The sequence below is a fragment of the Microcebus murinus genome, chromosome 12, assembly GCF_040939455.1.
Source record: "Microcebus murinus isolate Inina chromosome 12, M.murinus_Inina_mat1.0, whole genome shotgun sequence".
Lineage (NCBI taxonomy): Eukaryota > Metazoa > Chordata > Mammalia > Primates > Cheirogaleidae > Microcebus > Microcebus murinus.
The window spans coordinates 73,018,399-73,045,825 of NC_134115.1; the positions used below are offsets into that span (position 1 = coordinate 73,018,399).

The 27,427-nt window shown below is 41.7% G+C and overlaps 1 protein-coding gene across 2 annotated transcripts in view; it reads right to left on the bottom strand.

The window, feature by feature from the left end:
* Window positions 1-27,427, bottom strand: part of SUSD1 (sushi domain containing 1) — a 110,516-nt gene that overhangs the window by 43,785 nt on the left and 39,304 nt on the right. For both annotated transcript variants that reach the window (XM_012768928.2, XM_076008927.1), the window contains exons 6-10: window positions 26,577-26,756; window positions 15,444-15,541; window positions 14,645-14,831; window positions 7,183-7,292; window positions 5,274-5,466 (exon numbers count right to left, since the gene is read on the bottom strand). In XM_012768928.2, coding sequence (XP_012624382.2) covers window positions 5,274-5,466; window positions 7,183-7,292; window positions 14,645-14,831; window positions 15,444-15,541; window positions 26,577-26,756 — 768 coding nt within the window. The remainder of the gene's footprint in view (window positions 1-5,273; window positions 5,467-7,182; window positions 7,293-14,644; window positions 14,832-15,443; window positions 15,542-26,576; window positions 26,757-27,427) is intronic.

Genomic DNA, 27,427 nt, shown 5'->3' on the forward strand with positions numbered 1-27,427 from the left:
GAAGTTGGCCAGGTGCGGTGGCTCACACCTGTAGTCCTAGCACTCTGGGAGGACGAGGCCGGTGGATTGCTCAAGGTCAGGGGTTTGAAACCAGCCTGAGCAAGAGGGAGACCACTTCTCTACTAAAAATAGAAACAAATTAATTGGACAACTAATATATATAGAAAAAATTAGCTGGGCATGGTGGCACATGCCTGTAGTCCCAGCTACTTGGGAGGTTGAGGCAGGAGGATTGCTTGAGCCCAGGAGTTTGAGGTTGCTGTGAGCTAGGTTGATGCCATGGCACTCTAGCCCGGGCAACAGAGTGAGATTCTGTCTCAAAAAAAAAAAAAAAAAAACAAAGAAAGAAAGAAAAGAAAAATTGAGAAGTTATCAAGGAACAATCCACAGAAAATCCCTATCCCCAGATTATTTCATAGAATTTGATGAATTCTACCAAACCATCCCAAAGCAGATAGTCCAATGCTACATGAATTGCCCAAGGGTATAAATAATGAAAAAACTTTTCCAATTCTTTTTATAAAGCAATGAAAATACTGGTACCTAAACCTGATAAAGATAATGCCAATAAAAAGAGAGAAAATTATAGATCAGCGTCACTTGTCAATACTGGTACAAAAATACTACAGAAACTATTAGTGAACAGCATCCAACACCCCATAAGAAAATAATAACACCATGACCAAGTGGCATATGTTTCAGGAAGAGAGAGGGAGCACATGCATGAGCAAGAAAGGGAGAAATTTTAAATTATATTAAATTTAAAAGTTACAAGTATATAAAGAAGAATATCTTGCAGGTAGCTTTCCTTTGTATGGTATTAATGAATATTTCAGACTAAGAAGTTAGCGATCTTTTCTCTGATTTCAGCCTAGGAGAGAACAGTCTTGGAGCCTCTTTGTCTGTACACATGATTAGAATACGGAGGTCCTGAAAAGAATAAGATGAACCTATTGCCTTCAGAGCCATTTAGGGCCCATTTAGGAGTGGAGGGCTCCAATGCTAAATAACTTATTCATCTTTATGAGTAAAGATAATGGATATGGTCCCACCTCGCTGGATCTACAAGGTCATTATCTTACCTTTAAAAAGAACAACCATTTACTCTCCCCATATTTGGCATATTTGGATGATTAGATATTCCATGTAAAATATATGCCAATTTCTGACATTCCCAACTGCCAGTGTGGGTTTCTCAGGCTAATGGTTTATAAGAAAAGCAGGTAGACTTCAGACACAATTCTTCCACCACAGACTACTACTATAATATTTATCATTTTGTGGAAAAACATCAGAAACAATGTTAAATTATTGATGGTTTTTATCATCTTTTGTTTGGACTTTCATTCTGTGAACAAGAATCAGTTATGGGGGAAGTTTCATAAGGTCAACATAGATCTCAAATTATGCCCGCTGTTAAAAAACCTGTGTCATAAAGACACCTTCAGAGTTAAGGTTTTCTACCAGGACTTTATTCCCTGGTAAAAATGTCCTGTTCCCTCTTCTTTTAATTTTTTAAAAGTCTACCAACACTATTTTAGAAATATCTAAATGCATGCAATCCTCTGTTAAAGAACTGAATAATAAACATTCTTTCATATATAAATGATATGGTTTTAAACTCTCTAATTAGAAGTAGCCTAAATAGACAGTTGGCTTCGCAAGCTAAATATCATCAGACAGAATAGCTATAAATCAACTATTCTGAAAGCAAAGTTACTATTTTCCTAACAGCTCTATAAATAGTGATATCATTTTAGTTATCCTTGATGCATACCTTGTGAGCAGTTTATCTTAGAGAGAACAATAAGATATAACGTTGTTCTAAGCTGAGAGCTGTTATTTTTTTGAGATTTTTCTTTAGACAAATTTGGTATCTGGTTACAATTACCAAGAAATTTTTCAGGCTAACTGTCTGTGACTGTATTATATAGAGAAGAGTTTTGAGGGTTCAATCACCCATTCATTGGCAGAACAGATTGAAACAATTCCCTTGGCTCAGTTCCCTGGGCTCAACCTTCCAGCAGAGACAGGCAGCCTTCCATGCAGGTACAAGTCCTTGTTATTCAACTGGCAACACAGAACAACTGCCCCCTGGGTACTTACAAGAAAGAACATTCTCAAGCTCAATGACACTGGACAGTCATCAAATCTCAGTTGAGAAAAACAACATTTAGGAAACATTACTTGAAAGAAATGGACTCCAGTCATGCCTCCAAATAGTTAAATAACCAAAACTTACCCCTGAATCAAACCAGATCAGCAGAGAGTAGGCATTTCTCATGCATCTTTCCTTGCCCACCCTATGCCGAATTGTGCCATAATATAATGAGCCATGTTGAGGGACACAGGCTATCAGGGCACCTGCCTGGGAAATGTAGGGAGTTGGAAGGGGGGTGGTCCATGGAAGATGACAATTGTTCAAGCCCAGCGTTGGGCTCTAGGCTGAACTGAATAGAAATAAATACCTCCTAATAAAAGTGAAGGTGGGCCGGGCGCGGTGGCTCACGCCTGTAATCCTAGCTCTTGGGAGGCCGAGGCGGGCAGATTGCTCAAGGTCAGGAGTTCAAAACCAGCCTGAGCAAGAGCAAGACCCCGTCTCTACTATAAATAGAAAGAAATTAATTGGCCAACTGATATATATATATAAAAAATTAGCCGGGCATGGTGGCACATGCCAGCTACTCGGGAGGCTGAGGCAGAAGGATCGCTCGAGCCCAGGAGTTTGAGGTTGCTGTGAGCTAGGCTGACGCCATGGCACTCATTCTAGCCTGGACAACAAAGCGAGACTCTGTCTCAAAAAAAAAAAAAAAAAGTGAAGGTGGGCAGAATTTATTTGAATACCGGATGTTTGTGGCAGATCCAGAATTCTCTGGCATCATTCTCTCTCTATGGCCAACTCACAGGCAAATTCTAAAGTAATATGTTAGGAGAACAAAATTCTAATTCTGAAAACAAAAAGCAAATATAGGGAAAGAAAGTACTAACACCTAGCAAAAGGTATTAAGCTCTTGCTGGGGATAAACAAGGAACAGAAGCAACTTAGACGGAAGGTTATAAAGACTTAAAGCTCAGCTGGACCTGCTGGAACAGTAGGAATACTCAGAAGGAGCTGGAAACATTGGGGACTTATCTCTGATGCAGAAAGGGAAACATTGGCAGGAAGGAATGTTTCAGTTCCCATCAAAGAAGTGCAGATGCTTTAAGTCTTAGAAATTCAATTCTAAGGAAAGGTGGGGCTTGGGTGAAAAGCCACTAACCCAGGGGATTCTGTGGACCTCAGACCCGTGGACATATAGGTTCCAGTAACCCAACAGCAGCTCAAAGACCAGCTGAAGGTAATTCTCCACGGGAGATAAAAGTGAAACCTACTAACCACGAATCAGGGCTCAGAGGCAGACGCTCAATAATAGAAGCCTATGGAGTTCAGAACTAAAACAATTCTTGGATCTTTCTAGGGATAGAGAAATTCAGAGAAAAGAGCAGGAAATTGAGATTGCGAAGGAGACATGTAAGACGATGCATTTCACTTGAACAGTTTCCTGCTATAAATGTGGGGTACCCCGCCCAGAAACAAAGAGGTTCTTTCACTAAGCAGACACAGACCTTCAGCAATGGCAAAGGGCGGGTAGACATAGAGCTCAAGAGAGAAACGAAAATGAAACGGTTCTAAATACTTGAAACAGGCATCAAGAAAGACTTGGAGGCACCATTGCAAAAACACATGGGAAGCATAATGTCAGAATGAATCCAACTAACCTAATGAGAAGAGAGTTCCCAAACGAAATTTAAATTGACAGGTGGTAGGTGCCAGACTGTTTGGTAACCTATAGAGGCTGAACTATGACATGCTAGGTTTACTTAATAGTAATAATTTAGGGTCCACATTGCGAAGGAGAAGGTAATGACAGACTTCTTTCTGAACTTGACACCTCCCTCATACTCAACCTAGAGTTTAGACCTCATCTCCCACCACTGTCTCCAGCTCGCTCTGCTCCAGCCACACTGACTTCCTTCACATTCCTAAAACATGCCAAGGACACACCTGCCTCAGGACTTTGGCACTTGCCATTCCCCCTGTACATGGAAGGAGCAACATCTATTACAAACAAGATTTCTAGGATGCAACAGATAAACACACTCTCCATTCCAGTAGGACCGCTCTGGCTGAGACTCAGTAGAGAAGACATTGGGGAGGAAATAATTTGGAACTCCAATGCATTTATGGTTTAGTTTGCAAAAGGAGGTAGATTTTATTTCTACATTTTAATTTCTCCAATAATTTAATAATTTGAGGGAATTCATATTTAAATTACAAGCATTATTATGCAGCTGGAAATGCATTTGGGGGTTAGGTTTATGATGTCATGAGGTGCTTGTTGTGCAACCTCTGCTGATACAGATAGGGCAAGACAGCCAGGCACGATTTTAGATGAAAAACAGAATAAAAAGTAAATTTTCAGCCTTAGGGCCCCTCATTAGCATCCAAGGCATTTCAGAATCTTCTAAACTGTCCACCCAGAGGTGAACACAAAAAGGGCAGCAGTGAAGATGAGAGAGAGGCCTCAGAGAGGTAGGAGTAGGACCTACCCTATTCTGCTGTTTTCCTTCAAAGAGGCAGCCTCTTCTCCTGGTTGCCCATAAATTTGTCTGTTAAACCCAAAGGATTAAAGAACAAAAGAAACTACAGTGATGTATTTATCCCTTCCCACTAGGGGGCGCTGTGGAGTTAATACAGCTGGCTTCTATAATATATGGCTTCCTCAAAAGGCCACAAAGGAAGAGTTTCTAAAGAGCCCAACCATAATTAGACTGTCGTTCTATATGTCAAGTTAATGCGCTTATATACTGCCCAGTCACAAGGCCTCTTTGTCCTGCCGGTGCCCAACACAGTGTGGCTCACACTTCTGGTCTCCTGGAAGTTGGTTCTAGTTGCCCCTAATGAATACCCTAAGGGCTCGGTTGTCTTAAATTGTGGGTGAGAAATAAAACACTGAATTCTCAATCTAGGATTCCCAGAGAGCTCTGAATAAAGCCTTCCACGCTTGGTCTATATCCTCTATGTGCCAGAACCCTGTGGGGAAGTGGTAAGTGAGAAGATTCAGGTATCTTGAACCCCAGACAAATCTAACACAGTTTGTCAGATTAGAACGACAGCCCAAGTCTCCTGACTCCCCAACTAGCATTATTTATGCTCCCTAACATTGTACAGCTCAGTACACATATTTAACTTATTGTCCTGAGGTACAAAACAGAAAGGCGTCTACACCTACCAGCTGGTGCTGTTGTTATCACCACTCTCGCTGTGTGTTCCTCAGCAGATCCCCGCAGGGTGATAGTCACTGTATAATCAGTTGTCGGGTACAGATCCAGACACACCACTGGAGCTCGTCCCCTCGTTGTGAAGTTAAAGGATGTTGCGTGATAAAAGTTATCCAGATACCACCTTCGACCCAGAACTTTAAACTGTCACGAGATTAAAAGCATTGCATTAAATTTTCCTTCGGCTTGCAGATGTTTAGACTGCAAGCAAAACAGAGTCAAAGCAAGAAAGTTCCTTCTATTTAACCCTACCCACTCAGAGTTATTTTTCCTACACTAACAAGCTAAACTGAGGAAGACTTTACAAAGATACCTTACCTATCCTATTGGATTTCCCTCATAACCAGATATAAGGCTAAGTTTAAAATGTGTGGCTATATCTCAGATGAATAAAATGTCAGGCTATTCTAAAGTAATCCTTAGAGCCCACCCAAGTGAAAGAAATTGAACTGGGGCTATTGGGCAAAGTTCTTTTAATTTCTTTTCATTGTAAAGAATCTATGGACAAGCCTCATAGAAGAGAGTACTTAAACTTTATGAGGATTTCCCCAGCTGATGCATTTAAAGCAACTGTGCAGTGGTACTTCACTGGATCCTTCCTATTAGAGCTCTAGAGAAAACAGCTTGTGATCTACAGAGTCATCAAACACACCTGTCACCCAATCACACTCTATCCATTGCCGTCTCAAGCAGCAGCTATAGGGAATTATAGGGAAAAATTCTTGCGAAGCTTCCACTGATCAGCCCTTGATCAGTCAGCATGTTTTAGCTGGTGGAGATGCCCATGTGTTTAGTGTCTCCATGGATGCCAGTGTCATTGGCTATCCCACCATCTCTCCCTCCTCATCACTGTCAATCACTGACTCTTCCCCATCAGTCTTCCCCGGCTGTCCGAGACCTTGACACCTAGTTCACAGGGATTCCTCTCTCCCAAACTTTTCGAATTCTCTTGGATAACTTGAAGATCCTTATAGATGAGCCATCAAAACTCAGCTTCACAGCTCCTTGAGCTCGATGCAATGAACTTCCTCCACTCCACTCCAGCCCCCCACATCTATGGCCACATTCTAGGCTGTGTCATCAGCGGAGTTGCTCCCCCAGGATCTTGCAGCAGTCCCCTATTCTTCTGGACCACTTACTAGGGAGGCATACCACGTGTTCCCATGCATTTGGGGAATACGTATTTTCTCTCTTGTAAACTGCTTTTGAATGTTCACTTTTTTCCCAATGGATTTAAGAGTGCTTCTCATGTTACATAAATTAATCTTTGTCTAACATACTTTAAAAAGCAATATTTTTTCAATTTTACTCTTTAATCATTCCTGTATAGGTTATGAAGTGAGAATTATTTGTTTTCTTAACCAAGTTGTCAATTAGTGGCCCTAGAATCATCTATTGAATAAAACCTTCCTTTCTCTACTGATTTGAAAAATCGCCTTTCTCATATATGACAATTATTTCGGTACTTGAATAATTCCACCTGAATTTACTTATATAATTTTACTTCTGATGTTAAAAAAAAAATTAAATTGAGGGCCAATAGCCATGCAACAAATTTCCTAAAAATCCATGCTCAAATGTGAATTTGATGGCAAAATAAATTGCAATTATTAAATGCACTAAAATAAAATATAAGTGTGAAATACCAGGCAGGGAAAATGATAGCATAACACCAAATATAGTGTCTTTCTTCAATTTAGTTCCCTCATATCCATCTCACACCTCACATATGCTCTAGAAACAACAGTCACAAACTGTCTAGAGTTCATTCATTTTTAAATACTTTGGATCCTCACTTGGAGATCACCCAAACTGTTAAGTGACACAATCTTCGACAGATAGCATACGAGATCTTCTTACTTGGTATATTCGTTCTGATCCAACTTTCCTAGAATGCCTGTTCAATTTCAAACAAGTTTCATTAAATATTGAAATATTGAAAATTCCATCATCTTCTAAGAGATCATCTTCTAAAAGAAAAGAAAGAACATATAGATAGGTTGCATCCTCTTAGCAAAACACATCATGGTTAAGTACACGTGAAACTCTGACACCTTAAGAGAACCAGTTGGGTATTTAACAGGAAGAGCATTATATCTGGCATCAGCAGACCTAGCTTCAAGTCCTAGCTCTGCAACTTCTTACTTTTAATGACCTCAGCTCAGTCACTGAACCCCCTGAACTTCAGTTTCCTCATTTGTGAAATCAAGTAACTCAGCTTGCTTTTCTTATGCCACAGGCTGTCATGGAGAGAATCAAATGAAATACTTTTAAATGACTGTAAATTAATAAAGCTGTGATATTTTTAGAAAGTTAATCCTATCACCTGGATAGTCCATAATAAAATGTCATGAAGGTAAGCGTACGAGTAGCTGGAAAGTCTGAGAATAAGGAAAAAGGTGAATAAAAATCAAAGGCTATGAGTTAAAATTCTCAGGGCAAATGCTTTCCAAACTAAAAAAATGACCAGAAAGTACATGACCAGGCAAGAGGAAATATGCTTTCACAGCAGACAGTATTTCAAGAGCTACTCAGCTGAATCCTAAGGCAAAAAAATAATCAGAAAGCAGACTGTTTCAACCATTGTATGGAAAAAAAGTCATTTCACACCTCCTGCAGTCTAATTCATTCCTACAATATTTTATTTTCTTAATGTAGTTATAAAGGAGAGTTTGGTTACTAATGAATTAAATAAATCACAAAAAGTCCAGGAGTAATACGGGTAATTTTCAAGGAAAAGCAAATTTCCTAACAAATAAGCCTGCATGGTCACTACCAATGAGAAAAAGTTAAATGTCTACCAGAAAGAAGCTATTTTATAACTATCTTTAATGTGTATTTCTCCCATGGGAGTCTCTGCTACCTAAGAAGTAATAATGATCACAATAAATTATTCTAGTCAAAATCAGAACTGTTTCCAGCATTTTCACTGTCATTGACATTTGCAGGCCAAGGCAATTAGCTGGGAGAATCAAATATTTCTGGCTATAATTGGAAAATGTAGAAATATACTTATGAGAGAGAATTTGGAGACCTATCATATGTGCTCTCCTTTATCGCCACAATTTTTAAAGATTTCATAAGGACATCAGAAATGAAAATTGCCACATGTATGCATATGATTTTCAGGAGCACCAAATGTATATATTAAGAAATACCCCATAGAGCATATGTCTGTGCATTAACAGAACACAGGCAGAGTGCAGTCTGCAATGTTTCCGCGTTTTCGTTTTCACATAAGATAGCCGCTACAGTCGGAATTCAGGAGAAGATGGCAATGTGAACACAGGCATCTGGCTCCCACTTCCCACGCCCAGTCCTGACAGAGTGACTGAGAATAAGTAAAAATGGGTCAAAATTTGCATCTGGGTTGGAAAGAAGGGTCGGTTGCCATACGCGAGGCAGAAACATAAAGACATTTCTGCTCCGCACAGTGTAGAAGGGACCAGGCGAAAGAAAGACACTGAGAGCTACTGAGCAACCTGCCTTGCAAGTGAAGGAACATGGTCTCGAAGTTTCCAAGGAAAGAGCTGGAGGAGAACTGGCACCCTCGGAGGAAGCAAGACACAGGCCATGGGACCGCTCAGTGATGAACGCTCCATCTGGGCCCATGTAACCCAGTGGCTCTCAAATCCAGCTGCATTTCAGAATCAGCCACAAACAGCAGACTGGAAGTCATGCTTGGACATCTGTATTTTTTTTAAAAAGTTTAACAGGCAATTCTGATAGGCAACAGAGTAAAGTATATATACTAATAATACTATTGCTGTTACTGCAAATAATAATGATAATAATAATAGTCCTTCCTCAGCACACACCAGTAACAGGGGAGGACTTCAAAGTAGAGACCTAGGGATGTGCAGGTCCCACCTGACAGAGAACCTGGTTTAGCAGAGGAAGGGACCTGCCTCTTTCTTGCCTCAGTAAGATGTAGCAGCATAAGGAAGCCAGGTCCAAGGCCAACAGCTTCACCAATCAAGATAGCAAAGTGCTCGGAAATACAGCTAAGGGGGTGTGGGGGGCTTTCTCCCAGCTGCTGCCCGAAGGACACTGGCTCACCCAACCCGCAGCAAAGCCTTCACGATGAGATCTGAGATAAGCACCCTAACATTATCCAACCAAAAGTAAGATCAAAGGGAATATCATCCAATTTTATTATGAGAAAAATATCAGACCTAGACAGAACTTTTATCTTCCAAGAATAAGTAAATTAGAAGCCACACACAAAAAAAAGCCTATAAAATGATTTTATAAAGGAGAGGAGTAGAAAGGGAAATTGTGCTTAAAATACAAAGAATGAGCATATTTTGAAAAACAAAATCTTGAGCAAAGTATTGGTAAAATTAGGCAGCATCTGTTTTGTATTTTCAATAAAAACTTTAAAAAATGGATTCAAACAAGAGAGATAATAAGAGAATGTGACAGCAGAGAGGAAACTGGTTGAGAGAGGCAGAAATAAAAAGGGAACTAGATGGGACCCAAAGAAAAGGAAATGAAAGTGCAACAACAGTATTTAAAGTGCATCAGAAATGGTAAAAACTGGACATGTAAATGCATAAATGCAGATATGTGTAAATGCATATAGATAACAAACTTGTTACATACAGAAGGCAGAGGGAAAAGATATGGACATAAAAAGGGAAAAATTGAAAAGCAATGTGGAATACAGGTATCTGAAGAGCCAAAAACAAACTTTAAAAAAAGCAATAGGCTAGGTGCAGTGGCTCACACCTATAATCCCAGAGCTTTGGGAGGCCGAGGCAGGAGGATCTCTTGAGGCCAGGAGTTCGAGATCAGCCTGGGTAACACAGTGAGACCCCATCTCTACAAAAAAATAAGAACAATTAGCCATATGTGGGAAGCACGTGCCTATAGTCTCAGCTACGCAGGAAGCTCATAGGGCAAGAGGATCACTTGAGACCAGGAGTTCTGCAGTGAGCTATGATCATACCACTGCACTCCAGCCTGGGTGACAGAGTGAGATCTTCTCTCCAAAAAAAAACTTACAAAAAATGAGGAGCTGACAATGAAATGCCATATTAAACCAATAATATAAGGGAAGAGAAAGGGGAAGGAATAAAAGGAAGTAAAGAATGCTAACTTCCTTATCTTATTCAGGGAGAAGTTAACATTTCATTCTTAACACTGGAAATAAAAGAAATACACACCCAAATAGAGTTTGTTTTTTAATGTGATCACTTATATTATAGAATAAAAACAAGATGTATAGCAAAAAGAAAACAAAAGATATAGCAAAGTAGTATAAAAAAAGAGAAACAATAAAATGACAGAAGAAAGGAAAATCATATCACACACAAAAAAAATGTAAGCTGGAGAATCTATCTATTCAAAAATAAAACTTGTCCCAGAAAGGTTCTCAACATAAGCTGTCTCCTAGAGCAATTATAGTAATGTTATCCAGATAGCTTTTAAGAAGAAAAAGTAGACAAAGGCATATCATGCAAATACAAGCACAAAGAAATAAAAACAAAACCAATATTATTATCAAAGTATAGTTTGAGGCAAAAAATATATTAACAGGCTAAGGTGAGCTATTTGGTACTAATGAAAGAATCTATAATGAAGATAGCAGTCATGAACATTAATATCACAACATCAAAATGTGTAAAACAAACCAATTAGAACCCCTAAGAGAAATTGAGAAAAATGGCAATCCAAGTAAGCAAAACAAACAAAAACAAGGAATCCTGAATAGCCTCATTTATAAAGTTGATTTAAGACTAGATCTTACTCCACCTACTAGCAAACACTCTACCTTATTATCCAGCATCTATTGAAATTAACAAACTTAGCCAAGTAGTAAGGCCCAAGAAAATGTCAACAAATGCCCCCAAGCATAACAAAATGTAATAAAACTAGAAATCGACAAGGAAGTATAAGTGTTCTAGGCCCGGCCCGGTGGCTCACGCCTGTAATCCTAACACTCTGGGAGGCCGAGGCAGGCAGATTGCTCGAGGTCAGGAGTTCGAAACCAGCCTGAGCAAGAGCGAGACTCCATCTCTACTATAAATAGAAAGAAATTAATTGGCCAAATAATATATATAGAAAAAATTAGCCGGGCATAGTGGCACATGCCTGTAGTCCCAGCTACTCATAAGGCTGAGGCAGAAGGATTGCTTGAGCCCAGGAGTTTGAGGTTGCTGTGAGCTAGGCTGACGCCACGGCACTCACTCTAGCCTGGGCAACAAAGCGAGACTGTCTCAAAAAAAAAAATGTTCTAAATGTTACAAAGGAAAAAAACTACTTGTATAAAACACTTATAATTAATTCTTCAATCAAAGGGGAAATCCAAGTAGCAATTATATAATGCTTTGAAAGTAAGGGTAAAGAGAACATACATTATTCAGAAACAGCGGACTGCATAAATAAAAAAAAAAAAAAAAAAAAAAGAGAACATACATTGAAACACTCATAAATAATTTTGTAATCAAAGGAAAAAGCAGAATAGCAATTATATCATGACTTGAAAGTAAAGAAAATGCTTATCAATGCCTAAGGAATTATGTAAAAGCTCAAATCTGAAAGGGAAAAAGAAGCATTAAAAACCTTTATTATCAAACAAAAGAATGGAAATAAGTTGAATTTTTTTAATGCATTCAGCTCAAGAATTTAGAAACAGAACAATATAACCAATTTAAGAGATACATGGAGAAGTATGTAACAAAGATATGAGGGAGATCGGGCGTGGGGGCTCACGTCTGTAATCCTAACACTCTGGGAGGCCGAGGCAGACGGATTGCTCTAGGTTGGGAGTTCAAAACCAGCCTGAGCGAGACCTCATCTCTACTAAAAATAGAAAGAAATTAATTGACCAACTAAAAATATATATACAAAAAATTAGCCAGGCATGGTGGCACATGCCTGTAGTCCCAGCTACTTGGGAGGCTGAGGCAGCAGGATTGTTTGAGCCCAGGAGCTTGAGGTTGCTGTGAGCTAGGCTGATGCCACGGCACTCACTCTAGCCCGGGCAATAGAGTGAGACTCTGTCTCAAAAAAAAAAAAAAATACAATATGAAGAGAAATTAATGAGTTAGAAAGAAGAAATTTTAAAAACCCAAGAGTTCATTCTTTGGGAAAAGGAAACAGTAATACAACAGACAAGCTAATCAACTTTTAAAAAGAGAGAGAAAAACCAAAATTTCCAGTCAGAATAAGCTGTAAATATATATAGCCTATAGCCCCAGAGGAATTGTAAGCAAATATACCATGTCACACTTCTGCCGATGTATTTAAAATGTCAACCAAATGGACATTTTTGAGAACAATGTAAATTATAAAATTTGACTCAAGTAAATGTAAGAAACTTAAACAGAACTCAAATCAAAGAAGAAATTGACAAAGTTGTTAAAGAAGCATCTCCCTAAAGGGGTGAAACTTAAATGATCTTATGAGCAAACTTTAAAGGAAGGGAATAATTCCAAAGGGTATTATAAACTGTTCCAGAGCAAAAAAAGTATAGAAAACTTCCCAAGTCATTTTAAGGGAACTAGCATAACCCTGATAATGAAATCAGACAACGGAATGCGCAGGATCTAGAGGAAGAGAATGACAAATCTTTACCGCAGTGCTAAATAGAGAAAGACGAGTAGATACTGAGTAAATGTAGAAACATACCTCACTTCCAGTTGGGATGACTCAATATAAATCCTAATTCTCACTAGATTAACTTGCAAATTTAATCCAATTCCATTTAAAATTTCAGACAGAGGAAAGCAGTCCAGAGACATTAAATAACTCATTACCCAACTCTCCAACACAAAGTTAAAATGCAAAACCAGACTTGCCTGCCTCCAAAGACCATGATTTTCCCAGTGGAAAGTAACTGGAAGAGGTAATCAGATATTAGTAGAAACAGCTGACACTGAACAGCAACCTGTCATCCCCACTGAACAGTGACAGATGAGTTTCAAGTCCTGAGATGATCTCTTAAAGAAGATATATCCCTCTAAGTCCATAGTAGTTTATTATTAATTTTGTAAAGTTTCTCTAATTGGTCACCGTAGTAATTTTATAATACCTTTGCCTGAATATTATTTATTTAGAAAGAAACACTTTTGTTTTATTTATATACAAGTACTGAGAGGACCAATTTGTATAATTTCATAGTTGGTTTTATATTGCTAAGATTGGCAGACTTTTCAATTATTTCTCCTGAATCTGTGTCACTTCCCGGTACCTAGTGGCAGCAATATCTGAGGATTGAGGTAATTGTCTTAAGTAGGACAGCAAACAGCTAATTAAGAACTACATCTACTCCCCCAAAATAATAAATGCCATCAATGTCTTCTCAAGTTTTATCTAGGAGGTATTTAATTCATCCTCACACTCCATAACCAGAATTATATTTCTTTTTAAAAAATTGACTGTAATTGTCACAAGGTTGTTAAAAAATTCACATGACAATCATATGCAATAAAATTTATTCCTACTTCTTGAAGTTCCTTCCTATACACTCCTCTTTTCAATCAACATCTACCCTCCTGCACCCCACCACCACCTCCCCTGTCCTCTCACCCACTCTCAATTTGATTCCTGACCCAAGTCAGTCGTGGGGTCAGCTCTCATCCTAGACCTAAAACTGCTGCATGGCTCTTCCTCTCTCCCAGGCAAGGGCAAGAAATGACTTGAATTTGCCACCAAAAATAAGCCACATGGCTACTATCTATTGCCTTGGATACCTGAGAGGGGACTACACCACCACCTAAAGTTTTCCTCTTTTATTTTATTTTTTATTTTTTGAGACAGGCTCTCACTCTATTGCCTGGGCCACAGTACAGTGGCGTGGTCATAGCTCACTACAATAACCTCCAACTCCTGGGCTCAAGTGATCCGCCTGCCTCAGCCTCCTGAGTAGCTGGGACTACAGGCTCACACCACCATGCCCAGCTAACTTTTCTATTTTTGGTAGAGATGGGGTCTCACTCTTGCTCAGGCTGGTCTGGAACTCCTGGCCTCCAGTGATCCTCCTGCCTCAGCCTCCCAGAGTGCTAGGATTACAGGTGTGAGCTACCACAGCCGGCCCATTTTCCTCTTTTAAATGCCTTTTTATTACCTTCTACCTCTACCAGAGGACTCAGCTGAGAAACAGCACATCACAGTCCATTGAAACTGGAGCCACTGGGACAAGAATCTCCCCTACTAGACCCGCCATGATTCTGACCCCGGAGCAACTACATCTCTGCTGAGTACAAATCTCAGAAAGCAAGTGTGAACTTTCCTGCCCATCTGATTCTGAAAAATGTTTCCCCACAGCCTGTGCGTGGCATTTTCCAGGAGGAAATGAGACTTCACTTCCACCTACCAGCTGTCTGGAAAGCAATGACGGCTGGCACGGAGCGCCTGGGAGGGGCGGTGGATATGCTCACGGTGTAGTTGGCGCCTTGGTACAGGTCTAGGCACACTTCTGGGCTCTTGCTCTCCGTGGTCAGGTTGACTGTCTCCTCATGAACTGATCCCATCGGGTCCAACCGTTGTCCTTTTATAGAGACCTTTGTGAGAGGAATAGACAAGAGGGCCCACCGTGACTCTCGTCAACACAACTGAGGCTTTGTGGCGCTGGATCCTATTCTGCCATGTCACACTGCACTGCTCACCCAGGGACGATAAGCAAGGGAAACCTCTGCTGTCGGGTATCTGGCGGTCAAGTCTGATCATCCCAGTGATCAGCAAACCCTGAGAAGTGACATCAATGAGGCGTCTCTCTAGGAAGTGCTGTCCTGCACACAAACGGTCAACCCCGAAAGGAGGCAGTCACCACACGAGGACTGCTCACTGCATCTGTCACTAAGTCAGCAGGTGCTTCCAGGCTTGCTCCGGGGGAGTGAACACAAGTGCTTGGAAACAAGCAATAATGAGGATGCCAAATATAAACACACCCCCCACATACATACCCTGTCAAGCAACATATACGTTAAACACAAAGTGTAAAATAACAAAATAGCCCAGATATCTTAAAAATTCTACCCACTCCTTTTTTAAATGCCAGTGGGATTAGAAAGCAATTAGATTGAGACACTCTAATGGAAGCATGTCCCTCTGACTCAAAGCCCCATGAGTTACCACCGCTGCCCTAGCAGGGACAAGGAGACCACTTTACTTACCACGTACAGGATCTTGGAGTTTATTCTTCCTGGGTTTATTTGCCATCTCAGACAGGTGTTATTAAACACCGAGACATCATGAATTTCTGTCATTATTTCTACAATAGAAAAAGAGAGTTGACTCACAGAATGTATCAATGGGCTTTGGGAAAATCCAAGTGGAGATGAGTTTGTCTGCACAGCTGGTGTCTCCATGGTTCATGCCGCGGTTCGGATACCAAGTCAGGCAGCTCAAGCTGTCCCAGGCCATTCACCCAACCTCCCTTCGTCAGGAATGAGCCTGGCACATTACCTGACTTGGAAGAAAAGGAAAGATTCCTGCTCGAGTATGGTTAAAACTTCCAACCTGCGACTAGCCTGACAGGCCATGGATGTCACTGGCATCTGGAACGAGGCCCAGCGCGGAGCCCTGGGATGACTCTTCCCTACAAAGCACAGGTGAGACCTGCTTCCACCTTTCCCCTCCCATCCAGGGGGTGGGGTGCTCTTATTCCCAAGGAGGAAGATGGCATGTTTCACCACACCAGACCACTCCTCAGGAGCAGCTCGGGGGAAGCTAAAGGAATTCTCCACAAGGTCCCTACACACTTGTGGGACTCCTCTAACGGAAGCTGTTTAATCCTGGTCTATCAGGAAGCCACTGACTTCTCTGGGTTGCTCTGCTTCTTTTAAATATTCTGCATAAATTCCATGCAATGAATTTAGCAATGTGGGCTACCCTACTAGGGCCTTGGTTCCCTGAGACAACACAGCTTCCAATGGACCCAGTGAACCACCTAAGTGGCTATTCAGACAGAAATGGGTGGGGGATCTAGCTTTTTATTTCTTTAAAATGAAATTCCCTACAGAAAAATAAGACTATCTCTATTTTCAAGTGATACTATTTTGTATATAGAAAACTCTTAAAAAAAAAAAAAAAAGAAAACTCTTAAGGAATCAACACACACACACACACACACACACACACACACACAAACCTACTAAAGCTAAGAAAGGAGTGTAGTGAAATGCAGGAAATAAAGTTAATGTACAAAAATCTATTGAGTTTCTACACGCTAGCAATGAACACTCAGAAAATGGAATTAAGAAAACAATTTCATTTACAGTGGCATCCAAAAGAACAAAATTCCCTGCAGATGGAAGCCACCATACTGTCATCCCTGGAGAAGGGAATCTCCATGTCACCAGACAGGGATGCTCCAGGCATTCCCACCGAAGCAGACACCTCTTACGAATTCTCTGAACTCTCTCGGGCTCACCTGCTCACTGCTCCAGTCCCGCATGGGCTTTGACAACATGCCCATGTCTTGCCTCCATTCTGGGCTTCCCTGCTGTGGCTCCCACACCCTTGCACACGCAACCTGGAAGTGCAGGGGAGTTAGAGCCCCACAGGGAGATCTAGAGGATAAGTCCTTCTCCCTTCTGTCCCCTGAAGGGCAGTCCTACAAGGACTTCATTTCTACAGCCTCTCAGGACGCTGTCACAAAGCAGAGCAGTCCCTGTCCTCAGTGGAGACCAGTACAACGAGGCGTCCTTATACTGGCTCTCCTTCCTTCTCTGCTTTCTGCCTTTGGCCCCCACTACTCCTGCTTCCTGGGGTTTTATTCCCTGTTGCATAATAAATATAAGCCCCCTTCCCCAGGCTCTGTTTTCTGGGAAACCCAAGGCAAGATTTCCATCAAGAAGAGTGAGAAAGATAACTCTCCCATCTCAGAAAATGACTCTCCTCAACTCAGCTCCTGTCCCTCCCTCCTAGTAAATCTCTTCTCAGCCTCCCAGTGGGAAAGGAAGCCTGAACCATAGGCACCTGTAGGGTCAACGCATTTCTCCTATACTCGGAACCAACACCAGCTTTGAATTGACCCTGGCCTACTGGTCTCTCTGCCCATAGAAGATTTTACATCTTTACTGAATCAGCAGCACTACCTAGATTCTATGCCCCACATGACCTAGGAGGATCAAAGGAGGCAGAGAGAGGAAAATAGGCAATTCCTACAAGGATAGCAGGTCATCTATCGCTGTCCAAAGCATTCCAGGAGCTCTATATCAATATTTCTCCCCAGATCACAGATGATTCCAGTCTTGGCCATGGGTTCCCTAGGAGATGCAATGGCCTTATCAGTTCACCCTCTTGGAGAACACAAAGATGATGCTGGCCCCGGTCTTTTATCAGCCTGAACAAGCCCCAAATGTTCCCAGCCCTTTCTCTCTGCACTGCCCTTCGAAGCTCCAAAGCTCTTGACGCCTCTGCTCACTCACACATTCCTCTGCTGCTGACCCAGCACCTAGTCCAGAAGGAAAAGGAAACATCCCACCCCTCACCTTCTCTCCGAGTTGCCAGTAAAGCAAATTTTCCTCTTACTCTTCGTCCCTTTGTCACCCAAGCAGAGATTAGAAAGGAGTTTTCTTTCTTGTCCTTCCTTTTTGTTCATTCACTATGACAACTGTAAATGGCATCTCAGAGATGCCATCTGCCTCCAGCCTGTGCCATGCTCTCTACACAGATGGGATTCAGATCCAATTATAAAGATGTCAGATATTTCATCCCAAGAAGAAATTTAAGTTTGGTTGCATTTCCCTCTAGGTGTCAACAAATCAGTTGGTTTCTTTATAAACATATCAGATATTGAACATCTACATTAATGCTGCCCTTTTAAAAGAGATGGCTTGGGGTGATAGGCCCCAATTCCAATAGTACTGATAACAACTGAAAACATTTCTAAAAGTCTTCTTTGGAACTGTCTCCAGGGCTCTTCCATTCACTCCTCACCACTAACTGATCGGCTGGTGTGGCTATCAAATGCCACACCTCCTACCATGCCAGGCGCTGGGCTGTGAGCATGCTCAGAACATCAGTCCTTCCCTCAAGGAGCAAGTTGTCTAATAAAGGGAGCAAACAGGTAAGTGGGAAAATTACAACTCAATAAGTTACAAATTATCACAAAGCTACAGCCACATATCACAGGCTATAAGGAAGACAGCAACTCTCACTGGAGGGCCCTGGAAGGCCAGCTTTATGGAGGGCGTGAACTTAATGGATAAATGGCTGAAGAGTGGGGAAGACAAGTAAGCAGGCAGGACAGCAGGTTCAATGCCTGGGACAGTAAGAGGCTGTGGCACAGTCAGCACGGTGAGAGAAAGGGAGGTCACGTGACCAAGGAAGAGGAAAGATGGGAACTGAGCCTGGCCAGGAGGGAGGACAGGGACAGACTGGGAAAGGCCCTGCTGGCTGGAGTAAGTGCAGACTGACTCCTACAAGCACAGAGAGCTGAACGCATGAAAATGATAGGAACAGTCTGGTTTATTTTGAAGGAGCCACTAGAATATCGAAGAACCAGAGGTCACAAGGAAAGAACACAGCACCATATACTCTGCGATTACTATATGTCAGACAGGGATGGCTCTTTCCAGACTCGAGCTCATCTCCCCAGCAGTCGTAAGCAATAATGATGGGCACAATAAGAGGAGTAAACATTCATTGAGTTATTATGATGGACCAGATAGTATGTGCAGTACTTTAAGTGTATCATTTCATTTAATCTTCAAAATAACCCCCATGAGCTAGATACTTAATATATTAAATATGACTATGTTATAAACCTGAGCTCAGAGATATTAAGTAACCTCTCAAAGGTCACACAGCTCCTATGCAGTCAAGTCGGGATTCAGAACTAGATGTGTCAGACTCCACAGCTAAGCGCCTTTGCACTGAAGAGGTGAAGACATGAAGTCAGATTGCTGTGTAACAAAACAAGAGACGATTCTGAAGGAGAAACAATAGGAGGTGAGGGAGAAGGAATGGCAAGGAGTCCAGGCTGACTGGCAGCCTCTGAGCCTGAGAGTCTCCACCGCTGTGCTAAGAAATACAGGTGGACGCAGAACAGGTTGGTGAGAAAGAGACTGCTGGCCTGAGTTGGCCATATGCTAAATGTGAGTTACCTACTGACTGATCAGGAAAAAAGAGTCTTGAAAGCCATGGATATAGGGATGGAAGTTGAAGGCATGGGTGCAGGTGAGACATCCAAGGAGGACACAGGGAGTGAGTAGCGCAAGGGCAGAACACCGGGAAACAACCCAAAGGAACCCAGAGGAGAAAGGGCTTTGCAGCAGAGAGGTAGGAGGCTGGCAAAGAGATGTCTAGGAATGGAGGAGAGAAAGGATCTGAAGAGTGTCTCTTCCTTGAAAGTTATCTCCCTTCTTTCCCACCAATGCCCCCCATGACCTCCTCACCCCCCACCCAAGAAGGGCCTGGAGCAGGTCACCCAGGCATGGGGGCAACTCCATCCCTCTCTCCTCTCCGATGGCTCTGCCCTCCTCATGGAGCGCCCACACAGTCCTGGTCAGATCCGAGGCTTGCTGTGGGTAGAGGTAGGTAGAGCAGGTCTTTGGCCTGTCCCGCTATAGAACACTTGGGCCTCTCTGGCTTAAAACAAGGAGTTCCTACACTACCCAGTTGAACTCTCGCTGGATTCGGGGCCACAAAGCCTTAATGGGTGATAAAGCAAGTACCTTCGTTTTGCTTTGCTCTGTGTGCCTGTGTGTGTACACATGCACAAATGTACATGTGCATATATAATGTTATGTATTTTGGTATTCTGTTAGCATCTAGTATCACTCTGTGTGTGGTACTTATCACATTTGTGATTAAATAATGCTGTAATTAGTTATTTAATAACTACTTCTCCCGAATGCAACTTTATGATGGCAAAGACCATGTTTATCTCTCTATTCCCAGGCCCTGGTACAGTGCTTGAGACATAGATACTCAACAAATATTCATTATCTGTGCGCTTGTTTGAATGGATGGGCGAATGGAGAGGTAAGTGATCAACAATGCCAACTGCCGTGGACAGGGTAAGAGGGATGAGGACTGAAACCAGGGCATGAAGTTGGCAGTTAGGTGGTCACTGTGACCTTGGCAAGAGAGCCCCAGGGGGTGTTGGACGCCTGATCCCCCTTCCGTAGGCTGAGAAGAGAAAGGAGGGAGGGAAGAGAAAGGAGGGAGGGAATCCAGACAGTGAGCACAGATTACACTTTCAGAAGTCCCACTGTGCAAGGACAGGGGCTGGTTTAATGTACTCTCTTCATTTCCAACTTTATATCCTTTTTCTTTATGTTTGGAAACAGTAAAAGGTCACAGAGAATAAATTCAGGTGACCCAAGGAGATGGTCACTCAGTGTCACTTCTAGTCAAATAGCATCTGACTTCAAAAGTAACATGACAGATCTTCCAATACAATTCACAAACTCCCTCCAAAGGCCATTCCCAAACGGGGATTCCAGAGCAAACACATTGTGACAATGGCAGCAATACTGAAATCAAGTCATGGCTTCTAAAGGTGACTACTTTGAATAAATGCATGTTTGGCTATAAAGGTTCTAACATGTATCCTTTCTTTACTTTAAGGCTAATTTAGAGCCACATAAAATACGTAGACATAGCCTGGCTTAGAACAGGGCTTTTCTAAAATGTATTATACCCTTTAGGATGATTTTTGGTGGCACATGAATAAATTTTTATATGTTCACTATGTATTGCTTTGTGTATATTAGGAAAAATACACCTAGTTCATCAAACTCATGATATCACATATAGGACAAGTTATCCCTAATCAGTAAATTTAAATTATAAATTTAAGTTGTTTTAAGAAATATACTAAGTAGGCCGGGCGCGGTGGCTCACGCCTGTAATCCTAGCACTCTGGGAGGCCGAGGCGGGCGGATTGCTCGAGGTTGGGAGTTCGAAACCATCCTGAGCGAGACCCCGTCTCTACTAAAAATAGAAAGAAATTAATTGACCAACTAAAAATATATATACAAAAAATTAGCTGGGCATGGTGGTGCATGCCTGTAGTCCCAGCTACTTGGGAGGCTGAGGCAGGAGAATCGCTTGAGCCCAGGAGTTTGAGGTTGCTGTGAGCTAGGCTGACGCCATGGCACTCACTCTAGCCTGGACAACAAAAGTGAGACTCTGTCTCAAAAAAAAAAAAAAAAAAAAAGAAATATACTAAGTAAATAATACTTTTATTATAGCAAACATTGTCAGGGTGGGGTACAAAAATATTAATAATTCAAGCTTGGGAGACACTGGCATACAAGAGACAATGTGGACTTTCAAGGATTACAGACCTTAGAGTTCAAATCCTGACTCTATCATTTGCTGGTTACTGAATGACCCTGTGAAAGTTGCTTAACCTTTATGAGTCGTAGATTACTCATCTATGAAATGAAAATAATACTTACTACACAACCAAGCATTAAGGCCCCTAGCAGAGCCCCAGGCATGTGTGTTGGTGTTCAGTCAGTGGTAGCTATAGTGCTTTATGGTCCAAACATTATACACATATCCAGATACATCCCAGCCATGTGGCTATTCATATAAATGTGTCCATTTATTCCCGCTGACCTTTCTGTTCCCTCTGAAATGTGTGTAGCTGCAAGTGAGCACCCGCTGAGCTGGACAGGAGGGTCCACAAGCAAACAGAAGGAACAGAGGCCGACAGGAGTCCTGCAGGTATCTGGGCAGTGCCTGGGGCAGGTTAGGGACACAGAAAGGACCCTGGCAGCTAAACCGCCTGTGTTCCCACAGAGATGCTTCCCTTCTGAGAGCACGGAGTGAGTGAACGTTAACCTTATAATTATTAACTCAGATTCTAAACATAAAAAGCCAAATGACCTGTGCAGAGTGGAAGCCAGGGAAAGTCTTATCAAGAATGAATCAGCCTCTTTGATCTGGAGGTAAACTGACTCATTAACATCAAGCTTCCACCTGGGGTTTTTCCAGACACTGAAGTGGTTGCCTAATTCCCAGCTGTCTGGAGTTTCCAGTTCAAACTGGCCTTAAGGAGAAAAAAAAAAAGTCCCACCACCTCAGTAGCATTCACACTCCATTAAAAACATACACAGATCTCTGCTACTAATCCAAAGGATTAAAGGCTCCAAAAATATTCTTATGGTAATTAAAAACAACCCAGGTAAAATAAAGATACCCAGTTTGAAACTAAATGTCCAAGTAGAGAAAGAGGGGTAAATGGATGGAGTTAAAACAGAGAACAGAGGTAGAGGCACAGTCAGGGAGTAGCAGAAAAGGAGAAAACAATAGAGGGGAAACCAAAAGTGAACATGGAGGAAGATAAATACAAAATACACCGAGGGAGCTGGGATGAGGGGGGGGGGTCTAAAGAAATGGGTGAAAAAAACAGGAAAAAGAGGAAAGAAGGAGGCAGCCGAGCAAGAGCCATGGTAATGAGCAGCTCTCACACCATTTCCAGAAGCCTCTCCTACCTACCCGCCCAGAGATCATCTGCACTGGGCTATGAATTAATCAGCATGTAAATCACCCCCTTTATCTGCGGAAATTGAATTTAGCTGCCAATCCTGATTGAGGGCATAGAGGCCTCCTCACAGAAAGATCACAGCTCTCAGGGAGAATGCCTTTTCTTTCCTTAAATCAAAGCTTGCATAAACCCATGGAAACAGCTGCAGCTGGAGCCACAGACTTTGTGAAAGGTAGCAGGCTGAGGACAGTAATTATAATTAGCAGTTACATAACATGTTTGTTCTTCAAAGTGCTCTACAAGCATCAGCTAATTAATAGCTTACTATGCCCCATGCAGAGATACTGGTTTTTCCTGCGGTGACTAATCCTTGTACCCCCATTGAAATCTGAATGGTGGCAGCAGAGTAGCTTGAGTAATGAAGCAAACGGCTGAGGGTCCAGAAGCTACGTCCAGCCATCTTATCCAGTGACTCCATAGGTAGCCCTGTGTTGGGGACACTTCTCCAAATGCTGAAGTCAGTACCCCAGGAGGCAGCTGCCTCGCCTCCTCCAAATAACTCTCGGAGGTGCTATTAGGGATGCAATGATAGGTTGGAGTGGCCATCAGTCTAGTTCAGTCTGGCATTAGCTCTTCTCAATTTCCCCAATCATTAAGACTGCGACCGTGGAGTCTAGGGTGTAGTTCCAGTTTGCTCTTGCTTTCCTGTGCAAGTTGGGCAAATCAATGCGACCTCTCTAAGAGAAGGTTGAATTAGATCTCTGGGTTCTCACCCAGGTCTACCCTTCTTTGTTTATCCACGGCAGTCTCTTGCCTACAACCCCTTGAGTTTGTACTGGAGATAACTGAATGTAAAAATTGCATGGCACATGGCCAGGCTCAGTGGCTTATGCCTATAATCCTAGCACTCTGGGAGGCTGAGGCGGGAGGATTGCTTTAGGAATAGAAGGAAATTAGCTGGATAACTAAAAATATATAGAAAAAATTAGCCAGGCATGCTGGCGCATGCCTCTAGTCCCAGCTACTTGGGAGGCTGAGGGAGAAGGACTGTTCAAGCCCAGAAGCTTGAGGTTGTTGTGAGCTAGGCTGATGCCACGGCACTCTAGCCCAGGCAACAGAGCAAGACTGTGTCTCCAAAAAAAAAAAAAAAAATTGCATGGCACAGACAAGGCCTCAGTAGCAGAGCTGAGTTTTCCACCTGCTCTAAAACTGCTTTACCCAAGGACTTCAGAGGTCCATGAATGCTTTGAATTTATTTGTTAAACATCATATGTATACATGTATGTGCATTATCTTTGAGGAAAAGGTCTGTTTTCCCTAGTATACTGTAATTTCCAAGAGGGCAGTGCCAACAAGGTCCCTCACACATAGTGCACACAAAATAGATATCTATTGAATGAATGGATAGATCTCATCAAATGCCTGTCCCCAAAATGGTTATGAAACATTGCTCTGTAGACAAATAATCACCAGAGGGCATATGTTTTGCTTCCTCTGGCAAAACAAAATACACCGAGGAAAATGTTGATGAGCAAGATCCAAGACATTCCACCATAATTCTGCTGCTAGTCACACCAGAGACCCAGGCCAAAGCTACCTGGAGATTCCACTCTGCAGAGATCTGTCTTCAGAGTCAAGCAAGTCAACATCCAGAAATATATTCCCAGAGACCATGTGACAACCATTTGTCACACATCCCTGATCAACCATCACAAATGGGAAGAATCATTGCATTTTCCCACCTTGTCTCTTGAAGGCAGAGGTATGAAGTGAAGCATAGGTACACTTCTGATTCATGAGAAGATTTTCACGTGAGGCTAATAATTACAGGAAAAAGACTAACATGTGCATGGTCCTTTAAACTTTCCAAAATCTTCCCCGTCGATTATCTCATTTCACCCTCTCTCATCACTCTTGGAAGTAGGAAAGGCAGACTTTACTTTCCCCCTTGTATAGATGAGGAAACTGGGGTTCATGGTGCCTAGCCTGATGGCACTGCCAGAATGTGAAGTCTCAAAACCCCTGTTCACCAGCAATTCCACTTCTGGATAAATATCTGAAAGAATAGAGGGCCAGATGTGGTGACTCACACCTGTAATCCCAGTGCTTTGGGAGGCCAAGGCAGGAGGATCGCTTGAGGCCATGAGTTCCAGACCAGCCTGGGCAATAGCAAGACCTTGTCTCTAGAAAAAAAATTAAAAAATAGCTGGGTGTGATGGCATAGCCTGTAGTCCTAGCTACTCAGGAGGCTGAGGCAGGAGGATTGCTTAAACCCAGGAGCTTGAGGTTACAGTGACCTGTGATGATGCCACTGCACTCTAGCCTGGGCAACAGAATGAGACCCTGTCTCTAAAATAAAATACAAAAAAATTTTGTTTTAATTAAAAAAGAAAGAATTGAAAACAGGGTCTCAAAGCGATATTTGTATACCCATGTTCATAGCAACATTATTCACAATAGCCAAAAGGTAGGAGCAATCACCTCTGGTGATTATTTATCTACAGAGCAATGTCTCATAACCATTTTGGGGACAGGCATTTGATGAGATCTATCCATTCACTCACTAGGTATCTATTTTGTGTGCACTATGTGTGAGGGACCTTGTTGGCACTACCCTCTTGGAAGTTACAGTATACTAGGGAAAACAGACCTTTTCCTCAAAGACCTGCACATACATGTACACATATGATGTTTTACATCCATATATAAATCTGTGTCCATCAACAGATGAATATAAAAACAAAATGTAGCCGGGCGCGGTGGCTCACGCCTGTAATCCTAGCACTTTGGGAGGCTGAGGCGGGCGGATTGCTCAAGGTCAGGAGTTCGAAACCAGCCTGAGTGAGACCCCGTCTCTACCAAAAATAGAAATAAATTAATTGACCAACTAAAAATATATATAGAAAAAATTAGCCGGGCATGGTGGCACATGCCTGTAGTCCCAGCTACTCGGGAGGCTGAGGCAGGAGGATCGCTGAGCCCCAGAGATTGAGGTTGCTGTGAGCTAGGCTGACGCCATGGCACTCACTCTAGCCTGGGCAACAAAGTGAGACTCTGTCTCAAAAAAAAAAAAAAAAAAAATGTAGTATATCCATACAATGAAACGTAATTCAGCTCTAAAAAGGAAAGAAATTCTGACACATGCTACAACATGGCTGTACCTTGAAGACATTATACTTAGTGAAATAAGTCAGTCTCAAAAGACAAATATCATATGATTGTACTTAATATACTTATATCAAATTTATAAGACACAGAAAGAAGAATGCTGGGGTTCCCAGAGCTGTGGAGAAGAAAGGTGGGGAGTTGTTCTTCTATGGGTATGAAGTTTCAGTTTCGCAAGATGAAAAAGTTCTAGAGATTGGTTGTGCAACAATATGAATACATATAACACTATTGAACTGTATACCTAAAAATAGATAAGATGGTAGATTTTATGTTTTGTGTGTTTTACCACAATTAATAGACATAAACACTGAAAAACTATTTTTTGTTACACTACATTTTCTCTGAAAAGCTGTCAACATGTCAAGTTAGGAGTATGCTCTTCTGAGAACACGGTTCATAAAGAAAAATATCTCAGCCAGCCAAGCAGAGGAGATAGGAATCAGTGCGATTTTAAGGTGAATTTCAAAAGATGGATGCAAAATATTTTCTATTCAGTTTATTTTCCCAATCCACCCTCTAAATCTTCAGGATTTAGCTGACAAGTATAAAGCCAGGTGCCCACTCAGGTAAATGACAGAGCCAGGCACGGTACACTGAGTAAGGCAGCAATTAGATGGTTTTATGCCCCAGGCTCCTGCGGGCTGTTTCGTTCCCAGGGGACAGGAGCCCAGCAGAACAGAATCTGTACCTGTGCATGTTAAAGTGCTTTCTCTCCAGGTGCCTTTCTCTGTGCAAATGGAAGTGATCTTTCCTCCAGGGCTCTCAAAGCCCTCTTGACAGACATAGTGAGCCACACCGCCCAGCCTGGAGCTGTGATTCCCCACCAAGGTGGCATGTGGCACTTCCGGAGGGCGGCCGCAGTCAATCTCTGCAACGGGAAGGAACACGTCACTGGGTATGAGCTCCAGCTTCAAACCCCACAATCAGTATTTTAAAAATAAACATGTAATAAGGATAGAGGCCACTCATGTGGAAAAAGAGAACAAAACACTAAGCCCATCAACTAATCCAAATGTAGGTATATAAAATAAGGTTGTTCAGATATACAGAAAATAGGCATATCTGAATTTAATGAAATTTCTAAACACGTACACATAGAGAATAGCCAAATTATGAGATTATATAAAAAATTCTTTGTCTATGAAATAATGTCTTAGGGTTCTTTTAAATATTAAAATTTTCTGGTACCTTATCGTAACTCCTGAGTAGATGATAATGCAATTGTAGCAATTATTGCCAATTGAATATTAAATGAAATATATGTAAAATCCCTGAACTTTTTAAAGCAAATTAACAGATAAAGTATTTATCTTCTAAACACTCAATTTATATGTACCTTTCAAAGAAAAGTTGCATAGAGGGAAACAAACCTGGAATTAGAAAATTGACATAAAATTTCTTCTCTACAACTCTGACTACTAAAAGACAAAGGAAAGTTTATAGAGAACTATATGAAGGTGAAAGATTACAACATTACCATTCTAGACCCAGCCAAACTATACTTCACTTACGAGCCCAAATAAGCCATTTTCAGATACT